Here is a 26837-nt window from a genome sequence, read left to right on the forward strand (position 1 = left end):
TTGACAATGCAACATGTTTATTTTGATGCTTTCTACTCAATGCTTTTCTTGTTCGCCATGATTGAAGTATCAAAAAGCAAGCCAGGCGTTCCCATTGTTAGCTTCAACAAAATCAAGAAAGCAGCACATTCAGTCCAAATGAAAACTTTGGTGTACAATAAGTAAAAACGTTCCTTGGTAACTTTGCGGTAACTATGGCAACAGTGCCCACTGGTGAGCTTTTGCTCTCATTTGGACTTGTGCATGAGGGATGTTTGGTTTCATGTGGTTGCCGACATTCCAAAAAATGATATTTTGGCGCTTGTGATCAATTTTACTGCAACAAGACAAAACCAGCAGTCACATGTCACTCAAAACTATAAATAGCTTCGGAAATATGATCAGTAAGTTGTGAGAGAAATAAACACATTCCCGCTCTTGATATTTGTTTACGTTAGCGCTGACTAAACGGGCCAAAGTAATGAGACGCGACACAAGCTCCGAATAAATGGGCCGTCTGTTTTGTTTTTCATCTGAACATATCTAAAGCTCAACTGTGTTCTTTTGCGCAGTGAAAATACTCATCGAAGACAACAACACTAATCGCAGTGGTGGGCAATTCCGGTCCTCAAGGGTGTGCAATAATTAGCAAGGACTGCAGAAGCTGGATAACAATCCTGATCATTTGAATCAGGTGTGTTGCAGCAGGGAGACCTATGAAACATGCAGGACACCGGCCCTCCAGGACCGGAATGGCCCACCCCTGCGACTAGTGCAACTCTTGTGCTCTTTGTGTGTGTGCGTGTCATTGTTCACATACGTGCAGCTTCACGACTTCCGCGTGATACTATACACATGGCACACACATCCAGTAAGATGGTACATAGACGTCTGGCCACATACACTCATTGCACACATTTAGGTGGCATAGTGCACACACAATAACGTAATAGTCCAGGAAAGTGGTATGAAAGTGTCCTTACACATGGGAAACGTGGTACACACGCACGCACATCCGGTGCAAGTTGGCTTTCAGAACAGCTCGAGAAGCGTGAACACGAAGGCACGAAGATTCTAGAAGGTTCCGCTGGCATCTTCCATCTTTGTCTTTCTTCTCGTCTGTTTGCTCAAGTAACAGGAAGTGGGCGTGGCTCAGCTGCCTGGCCACAAGGTGGCGCTGTCCTTCGCATCGCAGACTTAAGGTCAAGCTTCAAAAGTTGAGTTACCTCTGCGCTAATGCTGCCGTGGAAGCAGGAGTTCAGAACATTCAGAGGGGGATTTTCCAATTAAAAATGACAACCGATCACCAATTTCACAATAGCCAATGTAGGAATTTTTTGAAAACACTCCATTTTGTTTTTTTACTTCTCGATTGTTTATCAACGACACACGCACACATTCATAGAAACGTACAAACACACGCGTGCGGACACACACACACACACACACATTCATTTTCTTGCACACTGTCCAAAGCCAAAAACACATGTATACACACACAAACCAAGACATTCATTTGCACACAAACATGTCAACACTTTTGCACACACGCCGGCTCACACACCCAAACGTTTACACACTGCGTATACAAAAAAGCAGGAAGCGTGTTTTGTGATGGGCAGGTGGGCAAGGTAGCAGGAAAGCGGTGGCGCTCAATACTCCCACTCATCCGTCTTCATGTCCAGATAGTTGAGAATGTTCTGCGCAAACTTGACGGCCTGCTTGCGGGCTACCTTGGCGCCGTCGTCACCACGCGGGTCAACGGCATCCAGTGCCAGCAGCTGCTTGGTCAGCAGCTCCTCCAGCACCACGTAGCTCTTATCGGCCCGCTTGCCGTCGAAGCCCAGCGCCTGGGCCTGCAGCTCCGATAGGCTGGCCAGCGCTGCCCAGACAGCCCTGTGGGCCGGGTGCTCCTCGGGGCTGGGGCGGCGGCACGCCAGCGCCTCGCGCAGGTCCAGGAAGGTGACCACGGCCTGCACCTCCACCACGGCACGGCGCCGCGCCTCGCGGATGCACGGGTTCTTGGCCGTCTCCACTTGGTCCAGGTGGCTCAGCAGGCCCTGCAGCTCAGCCTTGGGCCGGAAGCCCGGCTCGCCCGCGGTGCAGTGGCGCAGCACGCCCTCGCGCAGGTGCTGCACATGGGCGCGCACCGCCTCGATCTCGCGGATGGACTCATTCTGGGCCAGGTCGTACCTGCCAGACACCGGAGCATCAAACACCGCAGCGTGCGGCTTTTTTTGACCGGGGCGCTCAGTTACCTGCGCGTGTCCTCGCCCTCCCCCTCCAGGTCCAGGTGTTTGAGGAGGCCGTTGATCTCCTCCACCACCTGCTTGCGGTAGTTCCTGACGGTGGCATTGCCTGACACGTCCAGGGCGTCCAGTTCCACTTGCATCTCCATCAGGAGCCGCGACAGATGAGCACAGCTGTCTCGTCCGCTCAGGCCCATCAGCAGCGCCACCAGCTGGCTGCGCGCCACGCTCACCTTGGCCATCACCTCGGCGCATACACAAAAACAATCTCATTTCACCGATCCCCACTGATAAGGAATTGAAATGTCATTACAGTAATCCCTCGTTTATCGTGGCTAATTGGTTCCACGCCCACCCGCGATAGGTGAAAATCCGTGAAGTAGAGAACACATTATTACAATATCCACACAAGAATTTTGTGAACTTTTATTTCATTTTTAAACATTTTATGTACTTTTAAACGTTTTTTGTTTTTTTAAACTTTTGTAAACATTTTAAAGTCAAATTGACTTTTAGAAATATTCTTATTCATTTAAATAAATAAGAAAATAAAGAAAATAAAAGAGCAAATATATTGTTACAATATATTCACACAAGAGTTTTATTAACCTTTATTGTAGTTTTAAACACTTTATTGTTTATTAAACACTTTTTTTGCATTTTTAAACACTTTTGCAAACATTTTAAAGTCTAGAAACATTCTTGTTTACTAACTATATAGTAAACACTTTTGTGAACATTTTAAAGACTTCTTATTTACTAACTAACTGCTTAAACACATAAAATAAACACATAAAATTCTTAAAATAAATAAAAAATAGTCTCGAAGTAAAAAAAACGCAAGTCTGATATGTTGACACAGACAGTGTGGTAGGCTGAGCTAAATTGTAGTTAGAACTGCTAAGCCAATCAACTGCAAGGACACAGCTCAACATGTTCCCATTGGCAATTAGTGTCATATGGTCAGATAAAGCTGCGCACTCCAAGTTCCAAGTGATGGCCGAGGTCGCTGATGGTGGAGGGGTGCACTTGCCTGTCTTGTGTGCTTCATTCCTGCATATGACGATGTGAATGTGTATGTGTGTGACATAAATAAAATCCGCGATGCACCGAATATATCGCAATATTTGTTGAGAAAAAAAACCCACGATAGAGCGAGGCCGCGATAGGTGAAGCGCGAAGTAGCGAGGGATTACTTGATTCCGGCCCCAAAAAACGTCTGAATTATTTTGTTACGATTTGAAGAAAGAAACTCTCCCTCACCTGGTTGATGGTGTGCACGGCAGCATGCGTTTCTCCCGAAAGCGGCAGCGAGAGCGTCTGCTGCGGCGTGCGGCCGTCCAGGACGTCCTGGACGGCGCAGAGCCGGGTCAGCGCCCGGTAGCGCGCCTTGCGTAGCGGCACCCGGCCCTCCGTCTTGACCTGGGTGAGGCGCAGCACCAGCTGCTGCAGGGCCTCGGTCAGCTCGTCATCAATGTGGGCAGCGCCACCCTCGCGCTGCGGCGCCACCACCCGGCACTCCACCAGCTGCCGCGCCTCCTCGCTCAGCTCCTCCATTGCCTGGCGCGACGGGTGCCGGGCGTTCTCCTCCAGGTAGCGCAGCAGGCCCTCCACCTCCTGTGCGGCCCGCTTGCGCGCCGCCTGCAGCTCTGCCTTGCCCTCCGTGTCTACACGGTCCACCTCCAGCAGGAGGCGCGTCAGCTCGCGCTCCAGACGCTTGTAGTCGCGGTCGTCGGGCAGGCCGCTGAAGGTGCACACCTGCCACAGCGTTGGCCCGTTAACAAAGAGCGACTGGCACCAATTGCAGCTTCCAATATTGAAAATAGAGCGTTCCCGTAAGTGGCAGCGAAGGGTTAAAAGTCGTGGCCCTGAAAACACCCGTCATGGTTTTGTTTTGGACTGTGCATGGCCACACTACCTGGGGCCCAAGCGCCGTCACCTGGCGGTGGACTTCATAGAGCCGCATCATAGCGGGGTGCTGGGACGGGCATTGGGGCGGCTGCTCCGTGGCCATCGTCTGCTGCTGCTGATGCGGCGGCCCTCGGTGCTCCATCCGCTTGCCAGCATCAAAGGGCTTCCCGAAGAGGCTGCCCAACAAACAGGAAGTGACAACAATGAGCACAAACTAAATCAAGGCCGCGTCGGGGAGCACTCCATATTTAGCCAGGTGGGATGTTTTGGGCGTCAGCTTAGTGACTTTAGAAAAAAAAGCCTTGTAAAAGAAAAAAAGCATTGTATTGCCGTGAACTTTATACTGCTATGACCTTGCGTCGCTCTTAGCTACTGCATTCAAAGCTTGCACAAACAAGATAAAACTGTCACGTGCGGAATGGAGCAGGGGTACCAAATGCGGCTTGGACCACGGTTTATTGAGGGAAAGGGTGGTGGAGGAGAGGATAAGGGGAACAAACAAGCAGGAGAGCATGGTAGGACTAACCGGCAGGAACTAACATGACAGGCTAACAGAGACAGACTACCAGAGGCTTAACAGAACAGACGACAGATCCGACAGGGAGTGACACGCAGAGTTAACGAGGGGCAGGTGACGCAATTACACTGATTACGGGTAGACGATGGCAGGAAGGGACGAGTGCAGACGCGTGAACGGAAACCATGACACCGAACACTGACACATGAGGAAACGCGCAAACGGGAACGGGCGGAAACGAAACGTGATAAAAACTAGCTGAGACCATGCAGTTGCACATCGGAGAAGTATCGAGATGTTTCTTTAGGCTGTGTCAACCTCGAAGTGGTTCATCGGGCGGTCACAGATTCCGCCCGCGCAATCAAACTGAATTTGCGTCACTGAAGAATCTTGTTTTTGTCAAAGAACAGCAGTGCTGTATTTCAAAATGAGAGCAAGTAAATACAAAATTACAAATTCTACATGTTTATTAAACCTTTGCACCAAGATAACATCCCCAACTGTGATTTTGTTTTTGTTATAGTTTGATACTGCTACACCTCTAATTTTAGTGACCTTTCTAAGAGGTTTCATGGATCAGTAATCCCCTTACAAAATGTTACGCAAGAGTATGGCGGGCAGGTCATTTGCACCACAACACCGGATCACGGACTTGTACAGACCAATACATATGACATGGAGAGACCAACAATGGACGTGGTTACTTAGATCCAGACCACAAGAGAACGAACGCCCGCAGGCTTTTGTCTGATATGCTAACAGGCTAGCAGCTATGAGGAACCCTCATAACCCTCCCTGCGTGCAAGCTCGCCATCATCATTACCTGCACGAAGCCTATTCCCGGATGGGTGCATTATGTCATCACAGCAAAGATTAAAAAAAAAAAAAGGTGCACATGTGTCAACCTGCAGACACGCACGCATGCACACCTTGCAGCACGCGCATTGCCCGTCACGACATCGCTCACCTCTTCAACACCCCGAACACGTTGGCGCACATGTTTTAACTCGAGTGGCTTCCCATCCGGAGATGTAGGACGACGAGAGCGAAAAGCGTGCAAATGTGGATTGGGGGGGGGAGGGGGGGGGGGTCGTTTGACAGGAGCAACGCAGATGTGCTCAGCATCAGCACCGCGCAGCTGTGGCCCCGCCTACAAACCGCCACCATCTCGCCTTCAAAACGTCACCGGCGGTCATCGAAAGCACATAACGGACAATAATCTCCTGCCAAAAATGACATTTTAGCTCATTTAGAATTGCAGGCGTCTCCACGAGAGGCTTCTTTTTTCCCGAGCGGTGTTCGATCGCTTGACTGTGCCCCGCCCGGTTGGTGGAACTTTTTAACACAGAAAAAGAGGTTTGGGTGGGGTTGTTTCCGTTCTTCTCACCTGCATAGCCATCGTACAGCCATGAGACTGGCGGGGGACTAAGTACGCAGCTCCTTCCTCGGATTCTTCTTACTGCACAGCTAACAAACATTAGCTTTACGAAGCTAGCTGCTTGCGTCACTTCGCTTGCCCCGCCCACGGCGACCGCTGAGTTCGTGATCGTCCCTGTTATGTTCCAGTCAGGCGGCGGGACGTCGATCCAACTCGTGGCACAACGAAAGTCACACTTAATGCAGTCGCGCATGTCTTGTTTGTTCGTTTCCGGGCAGGTGATAACGTTTGAAGTTTGGGTCGACGTCGCCTTTGTGAGTAGGTTTTGTTTGGTTAATATGATGCGATGCTACATTTGCTCACAATGACGCGCTGCAAAGGCGGGAACGTAAAGAAAAGCGGAATTTGCTGCTTGAAACGCAGACAACGGTGATGAGGGGGGTGTTACCAGAACCTGTAATAAAACATTTGAAAATGAAAAGGTTGTTTACAGAACCTGTAATAAAACATTTGAAAATGAAAAGGTTGATCACAAACAAATCAAGACAGAAACCATATTGATAGACAATTACGACAAGACAAGAATGGTCGCGGAACACGCCTCACAGGGCGGAGTCGGTACACATTTGAAGCGCTCTTTCTCTGTTGGCTACCACGTGACCAGAAGTGAAATATATCCCGAGAAGGACACCAGTGGTGGAACGAGACTGTTTCGTAGTCTTGTTCAATTGAAGCTTCGACGAATCATTGTTTAGTCTTAATGGTGTGCGAGTGATTTTGTCGTTGCTTCTTCGGTGGTCATCATGTCTGTTCGAGCCACCTCGGGGTGTTTGACTTGGCGCCGCTGGAGTCGTTTACGTGCACGTCAAAGTACTATGGCGGTCGCCTGCAGGCGAGAACGCAGCCAAGAAGCAGCAAAACAAGATAATTTACCGAAGGTTTGTAATTTTAAACCCTTTCGATGTACTGATTCCCTCGCCGCTTCTGAACCGGCTGCCAATGTTTTGTCAGTTTTTCATGTGACTTCAGCAGCATGATCATTAAGTACAGCCTCCCTCATGGAAAATACAGTAATCCCTCGCTACATCGCGGTCCATTTATCGCGGCTTCAGTCCATCGCGGATCCCCCCCCCCCCCCCCCCCCAAATAAAACAATTAAAAAAACATTCAAAATAAAAATTCTAAATTAAGGAGTTATGGCACTAAAATTGCCCACACGCCAGCAAAAGGCAGGGAGTGCCCACAAAATTGCGGTACGTACACTTGTAACTTATTATTAAAAAAGTTGTTATAATAATAAGAGTTCTAAAAACATATTTACAGTATTGTACCTTGTTATAAAAATATTTATACTAACAAAAGTTATAAAAAACAGCATGTACACTTGTATCTTTTATAAAAAAGTTATAAGAGTTTTCAGAACATATTTACACTATGTATACTTTAGCAACATCTACATATGTAACACACACACAAATGTATATTTATATTTATACATTATCCATCCATCCATCCATTTTCTGTCCCGCTTAGTCCCCACGGGGGCGCTGGAGCCTGTCCCAGCCAACATCAGGCAGGAGGCGGGGGACACCCTGGACCGGTCGCCAGCCAATCGCAGGGCACACAGAGATGAACAACCATTCGCACTCACATGTAGGGACAATTTGGATTGCTCAATCGGCCTACCAAGTATGTTTTGGGGATGTGAGAGTAAACCGGAGTGCCTGGAGAAAACCCACGTGGGCCTGGGGAGAACATGCAAACTCCACACAGGGAGGGCTGGAGGTGGAATCGAACCCGCACCCTCCTAACTGTGAGGCGGACGTGCTACCCAGTGTTCTACCGAGCCGCCACTATTTATACATTATTTTATTATTATTATTCATCCATCCATCCATCTTCTGTACCGCTTAAGTTGCGGGTGTGCTGGAGCCTATCCCAGCCATCATCGGGCAGTAGGCGGGGGACACCCTGAACCGGTTGCCAGCCAATCGCAGGGCACACAGAGACAAACAACCATTCGCACTCGCACTCACACCTAGGGACAATTTGGAGTGCTCAATCGGCCTACCGAGCATGTTTTTGGGATGTGGGAGGAAACCGGAGTGCCCGGAGAAAACCCTAACGGGCCCGGGGAGAACATGCAAACTCCACACAGGGAGGGCCGGAGGTGGAATTGAATCCGCACTCTCCTAACCGTGAGGCGGACATGCTACCCAGTGCGCCACCGAGCCGCCTTATTATTTTATTTGTGAATATATAATTCATTTATACTATTAATATAGTATTTGCATGTTTGAAACGATTAGTTAATGTTATAACAATAACATATGCACTTACCGTATTTTCCGGACTATAAGTCGCTCCGGAGTATAAGTCGCACCAGCCATAAAATGCCCCAAAAAGTGAAAAAAAACCATATATAAGTCGCTCCGGAGTATAAGTCGCATTTTGGGGGCAATTTATTCGACAAAATCCCACACCAAAAACAGTCATGAACGAGCAACAACAGGCTAAACGATAGCAACAACAGGCTAAACAATAGGTATGCTAACGTGACAAACACAAACAAAGAGCTGAGAACGGACCTGACGTAACATATAGAGTGATTAAGGACAACTATTACATGAATAACATGTTTATAAAACCATCGGTGTCACTCCAATTCATTAAATAGCAACAACAGGCTAAACGATAGGTATGCTAAGGTGAAAAACTCAAACAAAGAGCTGAGAACGGACCTGACGTAACATATAGAGTGATTAAGGACAACTATTACATGAATAACATGTTTATAAAACCATCGGTGTCACTCCAATTCATTAAATAGCAACAACAGGCTAATCGATAGGTATGCTAACGTGACAAACTCAAACAAAGAGCTGAGAACGGGCCTGACGTAACATATAGAGTGATTAAGGACGATTACATGAATAACATGTTTATAAAACCATCGGTGTCACTCCAATTCATGAAATAGCAACAACAGGCTAAACGATAGGTATGCTAACGTGACAAACACAAACAAAGAGCTGAGAACGGGCCTGACGTAACATATAGAGTGATTAAGGACAACTATTACATGATTAACATGTTTATAAAACCATTGGTGTCACTCCAATTCATTTAATCCATCGATCGTTCTTTGTCAACAATGGGTGCGCACGGCTGAGGGCGCTTGCACTTCAAAATATTCTGCAGGCTCATATAACGATAGATAAACTATATTTCTAATAACTATAATACAAGCCAATAATATTATCAAACCATCCGTGGACTTTAAATCCATTAAATCCATCGATCAAATTCCTCGTCCTTTGTCAACATCGCCGCGCGTGCGCCCTGACGTCAGCCTCGTCTTTATTCCACAGATCTACTATATAACTATATTGTAGCGTTAACAAAGTACAAGGATAGATGTGGGTTTGGTAAACGGCTCTTTATTAAACAAAACAAACTTCCAAGCGTGTGGCGGCGTGGACTTCCAGACAGACCGGGCGTGCGTAATGGCCATGTCCGAGCCCCGCGCACCGTTCGCGGACAGCCACTCGGCCGAGCGCCGGCCCCCGACTCAGTAGAGTAGGACCGGGCGTGCGTAAAAGCCATAATAGTTTTTCAAACCTTCTATGTCACTCCAAATCCTTAATTCCTTCAAACTCTTTGTCCTCCGTGTCACTTAGAAATGATCACCGCTAATGATGCCGGTAGCCCTTATGTGGGCACGTTTGTATGTAAACAACCGCCGCACCGCGCTACTGACGTCACTTGAAATAGTAATCCATTGGTACATCACGGTTCTCCAAACTTTCTTTCTGCTGCTCGATTACTGTTTTCAGCTGCATATTTTACAACTTGAAGTTTGTAACCTGCAAAATGAGTTTCTTTTTGGTGCCATTTTTCTTAAGCCCACCCAGTTGATGAGTCACGGCCAACGGTGAAATTTAGAGCGCCCTCATCCAGTTTCGTCTGAAAATATAATTTTTTTGGGTTGTTTTATCAAAGTCAAAGTCTGCTTTATCGTTGATTTTTTTTTTTATATACTAAGACACACAAAGAGATTGAAATTACGTTCCCACTATTCCTCGGTGAGATAGTACACATATGCATACAAGCAACACAAAAAAAAAACAAGAAGGCACAAACAATGAATAAATAAGAGTGTTGAATAAATGATAAATAAACAAATAATAATAAATGATAATAATAAATATAAGAGGAGCAAAAATGGAGCAAGTGTACATACAGCAGACAGTGGACTTGGATATGGTGCTTTAAAGTGTTAATTGCTTTATTTGATGTTTTCTCTATTTTTCATGTTTTGAATATGTTCAAGATAAAGATATAAAAGCATGTGAAGTGATCAACTATACTAAAAATAACATGGGAAGTGGTCAACTATACTTGTAAGTGATGTCTTAATGATCAAGTAAAAATTTGTGAAAAAAAACATATATAAGTCGCTCCTGAGTATAAGTCGCCCCCCCACCCAAACTATGAAAAAAAACCGCGACTTATAGTCCGGAAATTACGGTATATGGTTTAATATACATTTATTGATACACAAAAAATTGATGTACTATGTTAAAAATGAGAGGGTGACACTACTTGGCGCATTGTCATCTATCGCGGGTGGTTTTTGAACCAATTATCCGCGATAAACGAGGGATCACTGTACATTCCATGCCTGTTGGCAACGCCATTCCGTTGTTCTTTCATTAAATCATCCTTTTGTATGTCTATGTAATACACAGACCCTTTGTTGCATGTATGTACATAAATAGTGCATTGCACATTGCTTAACTGAAATGTTGACTTCGATTTGGTGTTTTGAGTCTCTGTTTGTCTCGTGCGGTCAGAGGTCCAAGTTCCGACCGGCACCCAGCACCACGCACGACTGGATCGGACCGCCCAGCCCACTTTCCAACTTGCGACCCATTGTCTACCGCGTAGCCCCGGACGAGTCGGCGCTGGAGAGACTGCTGAGGAGCATGCAACAGGACACCGAGGACTGGAACCATCGATTCTGGGCCGAGCAGAACCTGACCTTCGGCAAGGTGCTCAAAAATTAGTCACGTTAATGATTGCGCTCAGCTCTGCATTTTGTATTTTTCCATTTCGCCACCCTAACAGCGTGGCTGCTGAAGTCACATTGAACCAAACAAGTAGTGAACTGAAATATAGCTAATTTATTTGTGCTTTTTCTGAACTGTCAATTTGAAACAATGTCTTGGTTTTTAATTAAGGGTTGGAAATTAAACCTTGTTTAAGTCGATTAATTGCTTATTAAATAGTAATTCATATTCTTAATTTGTTCATTGTTAACCGAGTCATATTGAACTCATTTAGTCATGATTTATTTTTGACAAGATACAGTGCCTTGCGAAAGCATTCGGCCCCCTTGAACCTTTCAACATTTCGCCACATTTCAGGCTTCAAACATAAAGATATAAAAATTTTATTTTTTGTCAAGAATCAACAACAAGTGGGACACAATCGTGAAGTGGAACGAAATTTATTGGATAATTTAAACTTTTTTAACAAATAAACTGAAAAGTGGGCCGTGTAATATTATTCGGCCCCTTTACTTTCAGTGCAGCAAACTCACTCCAGAAGTTCAGTGAGGATCTTTGAATGATCCAATGTTGTCCTAAATGACTGATGATGATAAATACAATCCAAATGTGTGTAATGAAGTCTCCGTATAAATGCACCTGCTCTTTGATAGTCTCAGGGTTCTGTTTAAAGCGCAGAGAGAACCATGAAGACAAAGGAACACACCAGGCAGGTCCGAGATACTGTTGTGGAGAAGTTTAAAGCCGGATTTGGATACAAAAAGATTTCCCAAGCTTTAAACATCTCAAGGAGCACTGTGCAAGCAATTATATTGAAATGGAAGGAGTATCAGACCACTGCAAATCTACCAAGACCCGGCCGTCCCTCCAAACTTTCATCTCAAACAAGGAGAAGACTGATCAGAGATGCAGCCAAGAGGCCCATGATCACTCTGGATGAACTGCAGATAACTACAGCTGAGGTGGGAGAGTCTGTCCATAGGACAACAATCAGTCGTGCACTGCACAAATCTGGCCTTTATGGAAGATTGCAAGAAGAAAGCCATTTCTCAAAGATATCCATAAAAAGTCTCGTTTAAAGTTTGCCACAAGCCACCTGGGATACACACCAAACGTGGAAGAAGGTGCTCTGGTCAGATGAATCCAAAAGCGAACTTTTTGGCCACAATGCAAAACGATATGTCTGGCGTAAAAGCAACACAGCTCATCACCCTGAACACACCATCCCCACTGTCAAACATGGTGGTGGCAGCATCATGGTTTGGGCCTGCTTTTCTTCAGCAGGGACAGGGAAGATGGCTAAAATTGATGGGAAGATGGATGGAGCCAAATACAGGACCATTCTGGAAGAAAACCTGTTGGAGTCTGCAAAAGACCTGAGACCGGGACGGAAATGTATCTTCCAACAGGACAATGATCCAAAACATAAAGCCAAATCTACAATGGAATGGTTCACAAATAGACGTATCCAGGTGTTAAATGGCCAAGTCAAAGTCCAGACCTGAATCCAATCGAGAATCTGTGGAAAGAGCTGAAGACTGCTGTTCACAAACGCTCTCCATCCAACCTCACTGAGCTCGAGCTGTTTTGCAAGGAAGAAAGGGCAAGAATTCCAGTCTCTCGATGTGCAAAACAGAGACATACCCCAAGCGACTTGCAGCTGTAATTGCAGCAAAAAGTGGCGCTACAAAGTATTAGCGCAAGGGGGCCGAATAATATTGTACACCCCACTTTTCAGTTTTTTATTTGTTAAAAAAGTTTAAATTATCCAATAAATTTCATTCCACTTCACGATTGTGTCCCACTTGTTGTTGATTCTTGACAAAAAATTAAACTTTTATATCTTTATGTTTGAAACCTGAAATGTGGCGAAATGTTGAAAGGTTCAAGGGGGCCGAATACTTTCGCAAGGCACTGTACTTGTCACCAAACATAAAAACTTGTGTGATGTCACACACGCACAGCAGAGGGCAGCATTGCCCGAAGACTTCCCGCAGAAATAAAGCTCTTCTTTGACTCTGGCTCTCAACCCTTAGTATAAAGTGCTGTCTTTGTGGCCTGTTGTCTGGCAGCTTCATGTGACCCTCCAAAATCGTCCGTTTGTATTTTGTGCAGGAAAAAGATGCCTTTGTTGTGTCACAGCTGAAGGCAAAAGGCTTGACTGAGCGAGACCAGCAAGGTTGCCCCAATCTTCAAGCATCAATCACATATTTTAAATCCACAATAAATGGCATTCAGGTACACGACCCAGCAACATTGCGAAGCGACCATACGTTAAGAGTCTGCTTCACAATGTTGCGTGTTCCGGTAGATCGAAATGTATTTACTCTGTTTAGTTTGTGTGTTGCAGGCCGCCGCCGCACTCTGACCGGTGAGGAAATGTCCATCTTCTACAAGGACTTCTTGGACAAAAACCGCCAGCGACACGTCAATTACAACAAGTCCGTTGTTCTCCGCGCGGTTGCAGGCGCACGCTTTCATTGGAATAATGGCAATGTTACGTGTCCTTGCAGGGAGTGGTACCGGCGCAACTTGTCAATCACTCTGCTCATGGCCCGTGTGGTGCTGCACAACTTGTGGAAGCGAGTCGGCAGCAGCGCAGCCGCGACGTGATCGCAGACGCCTGCCTGTCAATCATCTGCTGCAAAGTTCCCTGGTGCGGCACGTGCACCCTTTGAGACATATTCACGATACTCAAACACGAGTGTTTCCTAATAAAGCAACCACAAAGAACCGGACAGTCGATTTGTTTGAAATGATCATTTTGATAACCGAAACTTTCATCATTTCCATGAAATGAATATTGGTAGCCACCCAGGTTAGGATACTTTTGTTTCTAATACAGTTTGTTTTTATTTCACTTTGACCTTTGTGGTTTTAAATGAAGTTGGTATTAATGAGCAGGTTTGTTGCTTTTTTTATTAGAGATGGATGGGAGAGTACCCATAACAGGTTTCGGTATCGATCGATATCAATTCAAAGTATCGATCCACTTCTTAGGAGGCATCATGAACTTTCTGGGAAACACGACTGGCGGCTACGGGAGCATGGTTTCGCCAATATTCGCCTTCGTGTTTAATCCGACAATGACGTCATCGCCGTGGGAGGAGGCGCCATTTCACGCCTCTAACCAGCACCCAGCCAGCCAGTCACTCAGTGACAGTCAGGCAGTCACCGCGAAGTTGAACCGTCCCTACATCCGCCGTGGACGTCCCATCAATCGGCCTTGTAGCGTTCCCGCTTCGAGTCATGGAAGTCACGGCAGAACAGGCCTCCCCTGTCACGAACGGCTCTGTCTAAAGTCTGGATTTTGACAGCTAGGGCTAGCTAGTATGTAAGATTGCCTCTCCGGCGGCTGTCAACGAAACGGATCCCATCCCTCCCGCGGTGGGTGGTTGACGTTTTTTGGTGTTGTTGGAAATTCACCTTCCAGTTCCACCGCCGGTCCAAGACGAGGCGAAGATACAGATTGGCTGCATTGGCAACGGATGTCCTAGAGAACGGTAAGGCGGGCTATGTCTAATTCCTGCAACGCTGTCGCCACCCCTGAATGAGTTTCATAGACTCTTTGTGGTGTTTTATTATTTACGTGTCACCATGATAAACTGTGGCTCTTGCATCTGTTGATTCATGTTTTTTTCATTTTGAAATGTAAAAATCCCCAGGTGGGATGATGGTGTTTACATTTGGTTCCAGGAATTGCTCGGGTGAAAGTGGAACGCACGCGCGTGCGTTTCCTGTGCGTCAAGAACATTGTATTCAGGCTAACTGGTTCTTCTGGTTCAACCGTGTGTACGTGAGGAGATGAGGCCAGAAAACTAGCTTGTCGGCCGGCCAGAGACACGCTGCCGGCGCCGCTGCTGCTTTGCCTGACAGTGATTTTGCCAATTTGCCCTTCTGCGCGGGTGGAGGTTCTTCAAAGCTTCTTGTGTTGAGACACAGTGCCCGCCACTGTGACATCCAGAGCTGGGATGATGATGATGATGATGATGATGATGATTTGGGCAGGGTTGTCTCTGACCCAAGCTGCCCCACGACTGGGTTGATGGTGGTGGTGATGATTTGGGCGGGGTGGTCTCTAACCCGATGCACACTGACATGAACATTTAGCCTCGACAATCAGGGCCCATCCAACTCTCCACTTGGATCATCTTGTTTTCTGGTGCCACACGTTTCAACCCGTACCCATCACGCTCGCTGCTTCTTCACATTGTTTATAAACAAACCGAACAGCCGCAACGAAGCTGCTGCAATCAGTTTGGTTCTCGAAAGAACCGTTTCCACACTTCCCGTTCCTTTAAAATGTGGAAGTGAAAGCTTTAAGTAAATTGTTTGAGAAGCACGCAGTGTTCCAAACGCGAGATATCACGCTCCAGTTCTGAGATAAGTGGGCCATTATTTGCTCGCCTCGGGTGTCGATGGACTCGACTGCATCATATGAAGGGGAGTGGTTGTCTATTCCCTGCGAGCATTTTTACGTCTATTAGACGTCTCGCCTAAAACACGTCTAAGAAAGTATAAAAATAGACGTCTATACACGTCTAAGGGATAGATGTCTATTAGACGTCTATGTTAGTCTGACGTTTGAGTAGACGTTCGAATGTTGGCTAATAGCTATTAGCGCGATTCTAATAGTGATCATTTGATCATCTAAACGTCTATTCAACATTGAGGTTCTCTTCAATACATTTAACCGGTGATCCTTACCTTTGTGTAGTTCCAGGTCCATGTTGTGAAAATGCATTTGCTTAGAGATGGTCCGAGGTGTCAAAATTGATGTTTTAATATAAAAATAGGTTTTATTAACAGTCACTTATGTTAGCTGCAGATATAAATACACCTTTCGATGTTAAAATTAACCAAAATGATAATGTAACAATGGTGCAATGTTTTTAAATCATATGTTTAAAGATGTAAAAATATACATACAATATAAAAAATGGGGGCTATTTAATAGAACAAAACTACTAAGTTACAATATAAATATATACATATTCTATGTAGGACATATCAAATAAACAAAACAACCAGCTCAGCAAAACACAAGGGGGAAACAATATGAACATCGCTCTCTTGTGGGGTTTTGATAGCCCCCTGTGCTACTCAGCGCTGGAGCCTGTTTTAATTTTAAAGCCATTGCCGTCCTTGTTTCATCATTCGTGGCCTCTGTGCGTGTCACCAACAGCTTCTACAAAGATGAACTCGATGGACATCGGGCACCACCCATTGTAGACCTTGGGATTACTCTGTAAAGCAATATGAATATGGGGAAAGAAAACGATTACCTGTAAAATAGTTTTTCCTTCATGCATCTCATGTCAGTCGCACATTTTGAACATGAAGCAATCGCACAGGAACGAGCAGACAGGTTCTTTTTTTTTTTTTTTTTTTTTTTTTACCAGTGCTATCAGAGCAGTCTTCCTGAGGGCCCTCTGCACGAGTCACACAAGCACGCATATTGAACGAACGTTGTCATTGTCATTTGTGTAGAGTCTACAACAGAACAAAAATCTCAACATTGAGCGCAGCCACCACATAGTAAGCCTGTTGTCTTTTTATAATTTACAGTACAGATGTCAACCTAATCATACCTGTCCATGGTCTTGGAAACATGCAGGTCTTCAAATCAGCGGCCTCCTAACACAAGACTGCTTTGCAATCTGTATACAAGGAATTATGAACAGTGTCCCAGAAAAATGGAATTAGAGTAGACAAAATTGAATTGAGGACTTTTTTTCTTGTAAATCAAGCCAAAAATAACTGAAAAGTCAGTAACTTTGACAGTACAGCAATTAAACCAAACAGAACTTACAGGTTCCATTTGTAAGATATCAAAAGTGAGGAGGGACATCCTAAATTTTGACCAACCAATTCCAAGCTTAATCATTCTGTCATTCAGTCTTGCATCCTATCCTGTTTGTCATTTATTTCCTTGGACATCAAGTTAAAAGTCTCCAGATCAGTCATGGGCACCGTCCACTCTCAGTGTCACATTCTGAATGAGAGTTGAGGCTCCTCAGCCCAGGGATTGCTAGAAGGGGCTCCACGGTGACCTTCAGAAACTCTGAGAATAAATAGAAATAAAATACTCAAATCACTGCAGCTATGACCTCTGCTTTGACTAATGCCTACCAAAAAAAAACCCTCTTACTTTTCCCTGTCATGGGCGTTTCACTCTCACTTCCTAGCTGTTGAAGAATGAAGCAAATGTTAGCTGCAAGATTCAAATGAACCATTGTCCAATGATAAACTTTGCCCTGTTAAAAAAAAAAAAAAAAAAAAAATGGTGGCATTCTGTCCGTGCCTTTGAATGTGGTGCAAATTAATTTGGCTGTTGTACATATCCAATCACGTTATTTTAAAATAGTACTGATAAAATTGCTTGTTCTACAAGTTGTTATCCAAATGATGAAAATGTACAGGGTAAACCTGGGTTTTATTTTGCACTTTGACATCCACCCCGATTTCCGGAGTGTGAAAGTCAAGGCAATGACATGTCAAAAATGCAAGTTCCATATTGACGATTGCAATTACGGCATATGCTCGACAGTAGCTAAGCATACATATGTATATTCAAACCACCAATAACAGATCAATTTCCAAAGATAACGCAAGGCAGTTGTGATTACTTCTACAATCAATTATAAATCAAAAATCAATCTGTACCTTGTGGAGTCCGGTCAGTTTTTAATACAGATGCTCCTCTTTTCTCCAGGCTTGGAGTCTGAAAAAGAGGGAAAGGGAAAAAGAAGTTGTCTGATTTGACAAGTCACCCATTAACTGCTGTTAATCACATGCCACAACACAATTTTAACTTTTGAAGTGATTTGCCTTAGAGTTCCAAGGCCTGTTGAGCGCAAAACAAAGTTAGGTGCAAATTTTAATGACACCAGAAGATGAAAACATACCTTTTTACATGTCACTCTTTGAGCTAAATCTGGAGTCACAAATCACAACATGGGTAAAAAAGGGAAATAACATATTTGCCATGACATCAGAAAATCTCAAATTTGTGATCTATACCTACTGTTTGATCTTGTTTTTGTTTTATAATAGCCATGGCGATTTTTGAAAGCGAGCTGCTGACATCTGCAAAAGCAATGCCATTATTTACATTAGTTTTGAATTCACATATGAATTGTAAATGCATACGGCATAACCTCTTGTCTAAATTAACATTTCCTTTTTGAATGTAGGCAGTTATATGCCTTATATGTACAGTTATAAACTTTCAAAAATATTTTATTCACTTGAGATTTTATTTACTTAAGAAAGCCACTACATACACTATGCATCGACATGAAACAAACTTTTTGGAATTTGAAGTAAATTCCCTTAAGCTACCATCAACGTTTCGCGACCATTAACGTTTGTGTCAGCTCTTCTCTTCACAAAGCAACTAGTCACGTAGCGAAAACGAAGGAGTAGCAGGCAAGCTACAACTGAAGTCCATGCTTGAAATCGATTGATAATGAAACGGACAAACTTTGCAGGACAAAACAACAGCTCATACTGAAAAACCGCGGAGACTCACCTGATAGCAGCATTCGTTTGTCTTTTTTTGATTTTGTCTTTAGAAGCAACAGGCTCAAACTCATCGGCCACTTGCGCTGCACACTTCTTCTTCTTGTTTTTTTTACAATGGCGCACAATTTATGCACGTGTTTGCCCCTAGCGTTTCGAACGAACCAATACAACATTGTTCATAGAAATTACAGTTGGTTTAGGTTTCAATATTTCATATTTGATGGATTTAATGTTGGCATCTATGGAATAACCGAATATCGACTTCTATATCAGGTTACAGAAATAACCACACCTCACAGGGATCATTGGTTGTTTAAAACAAAGCAATACAACTTAAGTACATAGTTATGTACATTATTTATACAACTTATAGCTGGTTTAGGGTTTAATATTTCATATGTGATGGTGGGGACAAGTGGTATAGAAAATGGATGGATTTAATTTTGGCCTCAGGTTACAGAAATAAGCACACTCCACACGGATCAATGGTTGTTTAAAACAAAGCAATACAACTTCTGTAGATTATTTACACAGTTCTAGGTTTAGGGTTTAATATTTCGTATTTGATGGATTTAATTTTTGCCCTGCGATTGGCTGGCAACCAGTTCAGGGTGTCCCACGCCTACTGCCCGATGACTGCTGGGATAGGCTCCAGCACGCCCGTGACCCCTGTGGGGACAAGCAGCATAGAAAATGGATGGATGGATTTCATTTTGTCGTCTATTTTAGGTTATTCCATAGCCCTAATATCAGGTTACAGAAATAACCGCACTTCACACGGATCAATGGTTGTTTAAAACAAAGCATCACAACTTCTGTACATTATTTATACAACTTACAGAATGGTTTTGGGTTTAATATTTTATATCCGATGGATTTAATTTGTCGTATATTTTAGGTTATTCCATAGCCCCAATGACACTTTACACGGATCAAAGGTTGTTTAAAACAAAGCAACACAACTTGTTTTGGGTTTAATATGATCATATTTGATGGATTTAATTTTGTCATCTATTTTAGATTATTCCATAGACCTACAATCAGGTCACAGAAATAACCACACTTCACACGGATCAATGGTTGTTTAAAACAAAACAACATGATTTCTGTACATTATGTATACAACTTACAGAATGGTTTTGGGTTTGATATTTCATATTTGATGATTTAATTTTGTCGTCTATTTTAGGTCTTTGTGTAGACCTAAAAAATAGACATCTATTTTAGGTTATTCTAAAAACCTAAAATAGACGTCTAAATTAGGTCTACACATAGATCTAATATAGACGTCAATCAGGTTACAGCAATAACCACACTTCACCCGGATCAATGGCCGTTTAAAAAAAAAGCAATACAACCTCTGTTCATTATTTATACAACCTACATCTGGTTTATGGTTTAATATTTCATATTTAATGGATTTAAATATGTCGTCTATTTTAAGTCTATATATAGACCTAATTTAGGCGTCTATTTTAGGTCTATATATAGACGTAATTTAGACGTCTATTTTAGGTCTATAAAATAACCTAAAATAGACGACTGTATCAGGTTACAGAAATAACCAATTCACATGTACGGATTGATATGTTTGTTAAACACAAATCCAAACAACTTCTGTACATTATTTATACAACTTACAGCTGGTTCAGACTTTAAAATTTCGAAATATGATCATATTTGATGTTTTTAATTTAGACGTCTATTTTAGGTCTATACCGAGACCAATTTTAGACATCTAAATTAGGTCTATACATAGACCAGACGTCTAATACACGTCTGTGGCTGACAGGGTTTATATTGTCACTTTGCAAGAGTTAAGTGATGCCTCTTGACATTCAATTCATTTTTTACCCTAAGAATGTACAGCATGGTTGCAAGTTTACAACTTTTATCAATTGATTGGTTTGGAAAAAGCACAACTTCATTAAAAAACAGGACATTGTTTCAAATTGGCAGTGCATAAAATGGCCCAAAATAAATTATGACAATGGTTCTGTCGGTGGTTTGGTCTGCAACATATCAGAAAATGTTTGTCGTGATTTTCCATCATAAAAGCTGATGTTTGCAAATGCGCTATTTTGATGAAACGCCAAGATAATTAGTTTTTATAGAAGACGACTGAAATCTGACAAGAGTGATTGCTGAGTGGTTAAAATTCTGTTCTAGTTTTTTGTTGTTCTTTTTAATTCTGTTTGGTCCTGCATCTCGTGCGTGGTCCGCTTCCTGCTTGGCAGTCAGCTGACTCGCTGCAGGCTGGAAGCTGCTCACACCGACCCCACCCCACCCGATCCTCGCCATCAAAGTGCTTTTTGCACACGCTTGTTAATGAGCGTTCAAGGCGGCCAAAGGACACGTGCTCGTTGACTCACCTTGACCGTTTGTTGAGAGTTTCTTTCAACCTCGTCCAGGAGAGTAGGTTCCAAATGTGATTTTGGCGTTGGAAGAAAAATCCATAAATGACGTGAGGTCACTGGAGCTCGCCTCGTAGCGGCCGCTCTCATCACCGTCTGATGTCCTTTGAGGTGTCACAGCGACACGGCGCCCGCATCACGCCCTCTCGTTCGATTGTGGCCGGCAGGATGCGTGAGGACATGTCCACCATGGTGTGTGTGAAGGCGGAGGAGGAGCCTGGCGAGAAGCTGTCCCAGGATGAGATCATCTCGCGGACGAAGCAGGTGATCCAGGGCCTGGACGCACTGAAGCAGGAGCACCACTCCATTCTGGACGGGCTGCTGGCTACGCTGCGCTGCCTCAAGCAGGAGGAGGAGGGCGTCCTGGTGGAGGAGAAGTCGCTCATGATCCGCAAGTCCCTGGAGATGCTGGAGCTGGGACTAAGCGAGGCCCAGGTGATGATGGCCCTGTCGGGCCACCTGAGCTCGGTGGAGTCGGAGAAGCAGAAGCTGCGGGCACAGGTGCGCCGCCTGTGCCAGGAGAACCAGTGGCTGCGTGACGAGCTGGCCGGCACCCAGCAGAAGCTGCAGAAGAGCGAGCAGAGTGTGGCGCAGCTGGAAGAGGAGAAGAAGCACCTGGAGTTCCTGAACCAGCTCAAGAAGTACGACCAGGACCTGTCCCCCTCGGTGAGTGCTCCTCCGCCGCTGGCTCGAGCTCGGGCTCGACTGATCGAATCAGTCAATTTGATTGAAGGATTCTATCACAAAAAATGTCAAAGCAAAATCTCCTTTTCCACACACATCATAATCAATGACTTTGCGTGTTGGCGGGAACGAGCCGCTTGGCAAGAGTCAGTAGCTTAGTCAATAGCTTAGCGACAGCCGCAGCTTGTGCACTTTCTTTTTCAGGAGAAGGACTCGGAATCCGGCAAGGAGACTCTGGACGATCTCTTCCCGGATGACCACGACGACCAAGCACAAGGCAGTAAGCACGCTTTATCATCTTCTACTCTAGGTGGTGCTACGCTCAATCTGTAGCTGGCCACATGCAACATGTTATTGTCAACAAGAATTTCCTTAAAGTCAAATTGTAGTATTCAAGAGTGAGATGGCTGCTTTTGGTTTTGTTTGGAATGGTTGTTATAGTAAATACTAGAAAATGCAATTTCTGTAGAAATTGCGTGTGAAAGTGAAGACTTTGAAAAATTTCTTGGGGAAAGATGCTGAATGATGTTGAAATGAGTGTAATTACTTGAGAAATGTGGTAAACAGAAGTGTAAAACGAAATTTTGGAGAATTTGTGGGGAAAATTTGTAATTTTTGGTAAGTGGGAAGTTGTGGAATATGTAGGAAAATGATGAACAGTTGAAAGTTTGAACGGGTTGAATCGGTTGAAAAATGTAGAAATTAGAGTTGAAAAATGAAATTTTGGAGAATTTGGTTGAATTTCAAATTTGAAAGTTTGGAATTTTTGGTAAGTGGGAAGTTGCGGAATAGGTAGGGAAAAGATGAACAGTTGAAAGTTGGATTGGGTTGAATCGGTTGAAAAATTTAGAAATTAGAGTAGAAAAACTAAATTTAGAAGAATTTGGTTCAATTTCAAATTTGAAAAAGTGGAATTTTTGCTAAGTGGGAAGGTGTGGAATAGGTAGGCAAAACATGAACAGTTGAAAGTTGGAACTAGTTCAATCGGTGGAAGAATGTAGAAATTAGAAGTGAAAAACTGCAAAATGTAGTGAAATTTTGCAAAATTTTGTGCAAAATTTAAAAGTGAAAACGTGAAAATTTTGAATTTGTCAAGTTTGGGAATGTCCCCAATGTGATTTGAATGTGTTGAATTAAGTGAATTTCAAACTGGAACAACGTAAATGTGAAATGTTGAATCTGCCATTAATGAATGGGGAAAAATTGGCCGGAATTTTGTGAAAACGAAAAATTTTTTGAACGAAAAAAATGTAAGGAGCCGTGTCATGAATATTTGGAATAAGTGAAAAGTGGAACGGAGTGAATCGGTTGAAGTATGTGGAAGAAGTTAAGCGTAAAAAAAGTGAGCGGAATAAGTAGAATAACTAGAATTTACAATTCCTGAAGAAATTGCGTGTGAAGGTGAAGAAGTTGAATAAATACTTGGGGAATGTTGCAGAATGATGTTGAAACGAGTTGAATGGGTTTAAAAATGTAGAAATTAGAGTTGAAAAATGGAATTTTGGAGAATTTGGTTGAATTTCAAATTTGAAAGTTTGGAATTTTTGGTAAGTGGGAAGTTGTGGCGTAGGTAGGCAAAAGATGAACAGTTGAAAGTTGGAATGGTTGAATCGGTTGAAAAATGTAGAAACTAGAGTAGAAAAATGAAATTTTGGAGAATTTGGTTGAATTTCAAATTTGGAAATTTTGGCCATCGCCTTCACACAATTAGAACTGATTATCAAGTATACTATTTTAATTTGTGTTTTATTAAAACTTCCCACTTAAATATTTACTTGTCAAATTGCTGAATTTTGTGGACATTGACTGGAGTGGCACGTGGTCTTTGCAGTCCATCCGATGCACGGCAGCGCGGCGGCGGCAGCCGCCCAGCAAGGCGGCTATGAGATCCCGGCCCGCCTGCGGACACTGCACAACCTGGTGATCCAGTACGCCTCGCAGGGACGCTACGAGGTGGCCGTGCCGCTCTGCAAGCAGGCCCTGGAAGACCTGGAGAAGACGTCGGGCCACGACCACCCAGACGTGGCCACCATGCTCAACATCCTGGCCCTCGTCTACAGGTCTCCAAAATGGCCCCCGAACATGCGCTCTCTGATGTCAATGTCCACCCCGAATTCAATTTCAAAATTGTATTCATAGTGCAAATAAATCATCATAATTATGAGCAACATTTGAGCAGACCAATTTCAGGAGTAGAATGTGCAAACAGGTTGGGCTCACACTTTCCCTGGCAAAAGCGTCGGTTACCCAACCGACTGAGCGACCGCGAGACGACCGTAAACGTCCTCGCGGGAGCCGACGATTTACAGTGCGCCGTCAACATCTCCACCGTCTGGCCCAAACAAAAGCGCCGCTGGGAAACTATTTGTGCCCCATTTTTGTCCCCCTGTGCACATCTTCTTGTCCGCCTCGCGTGGGAACGGTGGTGAAGCCGTGCCATATTGCTGGAGCTGACGAGTGCCGTGTCGTGTGCGTGTGCCTTCAGAGATCAGAACAAGTACAAGGAGGCGGCCAACCTGCTCAATGACGCTCTTGCCATCCGGGAGAAGACGCTAGGCCCGGACCACCCTGCCGTCAGTGCCCTTTCTTTCCTTTTTCTTGTCCTCTTTTCGAAGTTGACAAAGGTTTGTCTTGTGCCCAGCAGGTAGCCGCCACGCTCAACAACCTGGCGGTGCTCTATGGCAAGAGGGGCAAGTACAAAGAGGCAGAGCCGCTGTGCAAGCGAGCGCTGGAAATTAGAGAGAAGGTGAGATGCCCCAAGGCCTGCTCGGCAAGTGTGCTCTACAGCGCTCCCTTGCGTTTGTGTGCCGCAGGTGCTGGGCAAGGAGCACCCGGACGTGGCCAAGCAGCTCAACAACCTGGCCCTGCTCTGCCAGAACCAGGGTAAGTACGAGGAGGTGGAGTACTACTACATGCGGGCGCTGGACATCTACCAGAGCAAGCTGGGGCCCGACGACCCCAACGTGGCCAAAACCAAGAACAACCTGGTGAGGAGCACAGCAGGAAATCTTTTTGGGGAAATTTTCTTAATGCCTGTTAGAGCCATAAGTAGGAAATGTTTAAGTTAATTGTATTGTGGTTTGTTTTTCATTTTGTAAAATTGAGTTAAGACGATTGACATTTGTTTAAGCATTTTTATTGTGAAATTTTGTTTTATTTTGAAAGGTTTACTTCCTGTCAGGTTGTATTGCATTAGAACAAACCATTTAGGGATCGTTTAGACAGTTGGATTACGTAGACACAGAGAAAAACAGTTTTTGACCGTGTAGATCGTGTACATAGTATATACTGTGTATTTTTTGGAAAGAAAGAAAAGGGAATTGTAAAACTGATTTATCGTAATTTTTGTATTTGTATTTTTTATAGATAAAGACCCTTTTGTTAAATTCACGGTTCGCACGCGTCCTTTACTACAAGTGTCTATGGAATGACACAGATATTGGATCTGTTGCCATAATAATGCCCATGTTTCCTCCGCTAGGCCTCCTGTTACCTCAAGCAGGGCAAGTTCAAGCAGGCCGAGACGCTCTACAAAGAAATCCTCACACGGGCCCACGAGAGAGAGTTTGGCTCCGTTGACGGTAGGCTGTGCCCGCCTTGACCGCGCACGCACACATACTACACACACACACACGCACACACACACACACACACACACACACGTCCACACATGCTGATTATGTTTACACTGCAGGCGAGAACAAACCCATTTGGATGCATGCCGAGGAGAGGGAGGAACAAAGCAAGGTGAGGACTTTTTTACATGTTTGACTGGTCGGCATGGTAACCCGTGTCGCCACGCAGCGACTGTAGCGGTTAAGTTGCGTAGAAAAGCTGCAGTAAGAAGGGACCGTGTCGACTTAGCCGATTAGTCGCCTAGGCTGTCGTGATGCCTCCGGCGTTGCTTAACTTGCAATTATTTGGGGTTTTTTTGATAAAAAAAAGAGCTCAAGGCCTCGTTGACTATAAATAAGATTTCCGTTTCAATGAAATCTCTTCATTTGACACGAGTTAAGCAAAATGGAAGAACTGAAATGGGCCGACGCGGCTGCCCGTCCACTGCTCTTCTTCTTCTCAGGGCAAGCAGAAGGACGGCTCAGTTTTCAGCGAGTACGGAAGCTGGTACAAAGCCTGCAAAGTGGACAGGTGAGGTCGAGAGCGGCAATGCTGAGAGCGCAGCGAGTCTTGCGTTAGAGCGAACGTCGTGTCGTGTGCGCAGCCCCACCGTCACCACCACCCTGAAGAACCTGGGCGCGCTCTACAAGCGTCAGGGCAAGTTCGAGGCGGCCGAGACCCTGGAAGAGGCCACCGTGCGCTCCAGGAAGCAGGTGACATCCCAACAACAGTAACAGCAAACATTTGCTCAACCACAGCAAAAAATGCCACGAGAGATATGTTGTCTCAAGATTGTAAGGCCGGAGGCTGTGTTGTTATGGTCACAACATCATTTTTAATGCCAAAGAGGAAGAAAACAAGTGGCAAAAATGCTAATTAGCAACATATTTGCAGTACATAATGTGCTAAGTTGGCACGTATGTAAATTTTTAAAACACCTCATGTCTTTTGCATGGAGGGTCTGGACACAGCGCACAAGCAGCGTGTGGCTGACGTGCTGGGCGAGCCTGAGGCCCGCGACAAGCAGCGCAGCCGTGAGAGCTTGACCTCCGACTCGGTCAAGTACGAGAGCGGGCCCGACGGCGGCGAGGAAGTGAGCATGAGCGTGGAGTGGAATGGGGTAAGTGCACACAACGCTCGCTCGCTCTGTGCTCGATGGCGTCGGATCTCGTTGATTGACTGTGGCGGAGGACGGCAGTACCTCAACTTGAGCGTTGCCCACTCAGATGCTTTTGTTCTGTGTTCCGACACTCAATTGAAGTAACATGTATGGGGAAAAAAGTGGAAACACAGGGATTGACTTATTTTGAGTCAACACTTGCAAAGACCCGCGTGAACTTCTGACAAAGCAATACACTCAAAGTGCTTTTGTGTCATCATCACCTGCTCGCCCCTCCCACCGCAACTAACACCATCTCCAGCTGCAAAGCAACAGTTAGCATTGCAACCAATCAATCTCTTTGGCCACATCAGGCTTTTTGTCCACAAACG

The 26837-nt window shown here is 44.6% G+C and overlaps 3 protein-coding genes across 32 annotated transcripts in view; 2 read left to right on the forward strand and 1 right to left on the reverse strand.

Moving 5' to 3' along the window:
• bag5 (BAG cochaperone 5) lies at nucleotides 1–21129 on the reverse strand. Of its 20 annotated transcripts, none has more exons than XR_015863287.1 (9): nucleotides 21006–21020; nucleotides 18641–19302; nucleotides 18134–18195; nucleotides 18015–18043; nucleotides 17773–17830; nucleotides 17258–17294; nucleotides 16698–17170; nucleotides 16506–16599; nucleotides 15880–16352 (listed from the first exon to the last, which is right to left on the reverse strand). XR_015863287.1 is itself a non-coding variant. In XM_088399723.1 (5 exons), exons 2-5 carry the CDS (start codon nucleotides 4279–4281, stop codon nucleotides 1632–1634), a joined length of 1407 nt encoding a protein of 468 aa, XP_088255849.1. In that variant the 5' UTR covers nucleotides 4282–4315; nucleotides 21006–21129; the 3' UTR covers nucleotides 1–1631. The 20 variants fall into 20 exon arrangements, 5 of the variants coding, with proteins under 5 accessions (XP_088255849.1, XP_088255847.1, XP_088255846.1 ...); XR_015863291.1 differs by lacking the exon at nucleotides 21006–21020 and having other exon boundaries at nucleotides 16698–16766; nucleotides 16975–17170; nucleotides 18641–20935; XR_015863288.1 differs by lacking the exon at nucleotides 21006–21020 and having other exon boundaries at nucleotides 16698–16766; nucleotides 16919–17170; nucleotides 18641–20930.
• On the forward strand, nucleotides 6191–13844 carry coa8 (cytochrome c oxidase assembly factor 8). Of its 6 annotated transcripts, none has more exons than XM_088399726.1 (6): nucleotides 6211–6348; nucleotides 7568–7687; nucleotides 10891–11088; nucleotides 13222–13285; nucleotides 13457–13547; nucleotides 13620–13844. In XM_088399726.1, the coding sequence occupies exons 1-6, from the start codon at nucleotides 6214–6216 to the stop codon at nucleotides 13717–13719; spliced, it is 708 nt and encodes a 235-aa protein (XP_088255852.1). In that variant the 5' UTR covers nucleotides 6211–6213; the 3' UTR covers nucleotides 13720–13844. The 6 variants fall into 6 exon arrangements, 4 of the variants coding, with proteins under 4 accessions (XP_088255854.1, XP_088255852.1, XP_088255851.1 ...); XR_015863304.1 differs by lacking the exon at nucleotides 6211–6348 and adding an exon at nucleotides 6367–6972 and having other exon boundaries at nucleotides 13443–13547; XM_088399725.1 differs by lacking the exon at nucleotides 6211–6348 and adding an exon at nucleotides 6370–6972.
• klc1a (kinesin light chain 1a) overlaps nucleotides 14200–26837 on the forward strand; it is a 16944-nt gene continuing 4306 nt past the window's right edge. For 5 of the 6 annotated variants that reach the window (XM_088399715.1, XM_088399716.1, XM_088399718.1 and 2 more), the window contains exons 1-12: nucleotides 14200–14609; nucleotides 21215–21713; nucleotides 21936–22011; nucleotides 23563–23791; nucleotides 24217–24304; nucleotides 24376–24477; nucleotides 24545–24718; nucleotides 25213–25312; nucleotides 25426–25478; nucleotides 25810–25877; nucleotides 25951–26059; nucleotides 26305–26466. In XM_088399715.1, the coding sequence (XP_088255841.1) occupies nucleotides 21216–21713; nucleotides 21936–22011; nucleotides 23563–23791; nucleotides 24217–24304; nucleotides 24376–24477; nucleotides 24545–24718; nucleotides 25213–25312; nucleotides 25426–25478; nucleotides 25810–25877; nucleotides 25951–26059; nucleotides 26305–26466 (1659 nt within the window). In that variant the 5' untranslated portion in view covers nucleotides 14200–14609; nucleotide 21215. The remainder of the gene's footprint in view (nucleotides 14610–21214; nucleotides 21714–21935; nucleotides 22012–23562; nucleotides 23792–24216; nucleotides 24305–24375; nucleotides 24478–24544; nucleotides 24719–25212; nucleotides 25313–25425; nucleotides 25479–25809; nucleotides 25878–25950; nucleotides 26060–26304; nucleotides 26467–26837) is intronic. The other variant, XM_088399719.1, reaches the window with a different exon arrangement.

The sequence above is a fragment of the Syngnathus floridae genome, chromosome 16, assembly GCF_059516105.1.
Source record: "Syngnathus floridae isolate MCC-2025c chromosome 16, RoL_Sflo_1.0, whole genome shotgun sequence".
NCBI lineage: Eukaryota > Metazoa > Chordata > Actinopteri > Syngnathiformes > Syngnathidae > Syngnathus > Syngnathus floridae.

What these genes read in the sequence shown, in the direction of transcription:
- coa8 (XM_088399726.1), top strand. Translation starts at nt 6,214, where the DNA reads ATGTTCCAGTCAGGCGGCGGGACGTCGATCCAACTCGTGGCACAACGA. An exon ending in ACAACCATTCGCACTCACAT is followed by an intron (nt 7,688 to 10,890) that starts GTAGGGACAATT and finishes TCGTGCGGTCAG; the next exon opens with AGGTCCAAGTTCCGACCGGC. An exon ending in AGAACCTGACCTTCGGCAAG is followed by an intron (nt 11,089 to 13,221) that starts GTGCTCAAAAAT and finishes TATTTTGTGCAG; the next exon opens with GAAAAAGATGCCTTTGTTGT.
- bag5 (XM_088399720.1), bottom strand. Translation starts at nt 5,655, where the DNA reads ATGTGCGCCAACGTGTTCGGGGTGTTGAAGAG. An exon ending in CCGTGCACACCATCAACCAG is followed by an intron (nt 2,474 to 3,491) that starts GTGAGGGAGAGT and finishes GTATGCGCCGAG; the next exon opens with GTGATGGCCAAGGTGAGCGT. An exon ending in GAGGGCGAGGACACGCGCAG is followed by an intron (nt 2,173 to 2,237) that starts GTAACTGAGCGC and finishes GGTGTCTGGCAG; the next exon opens with GTACGACCTGGCCCAGAATG.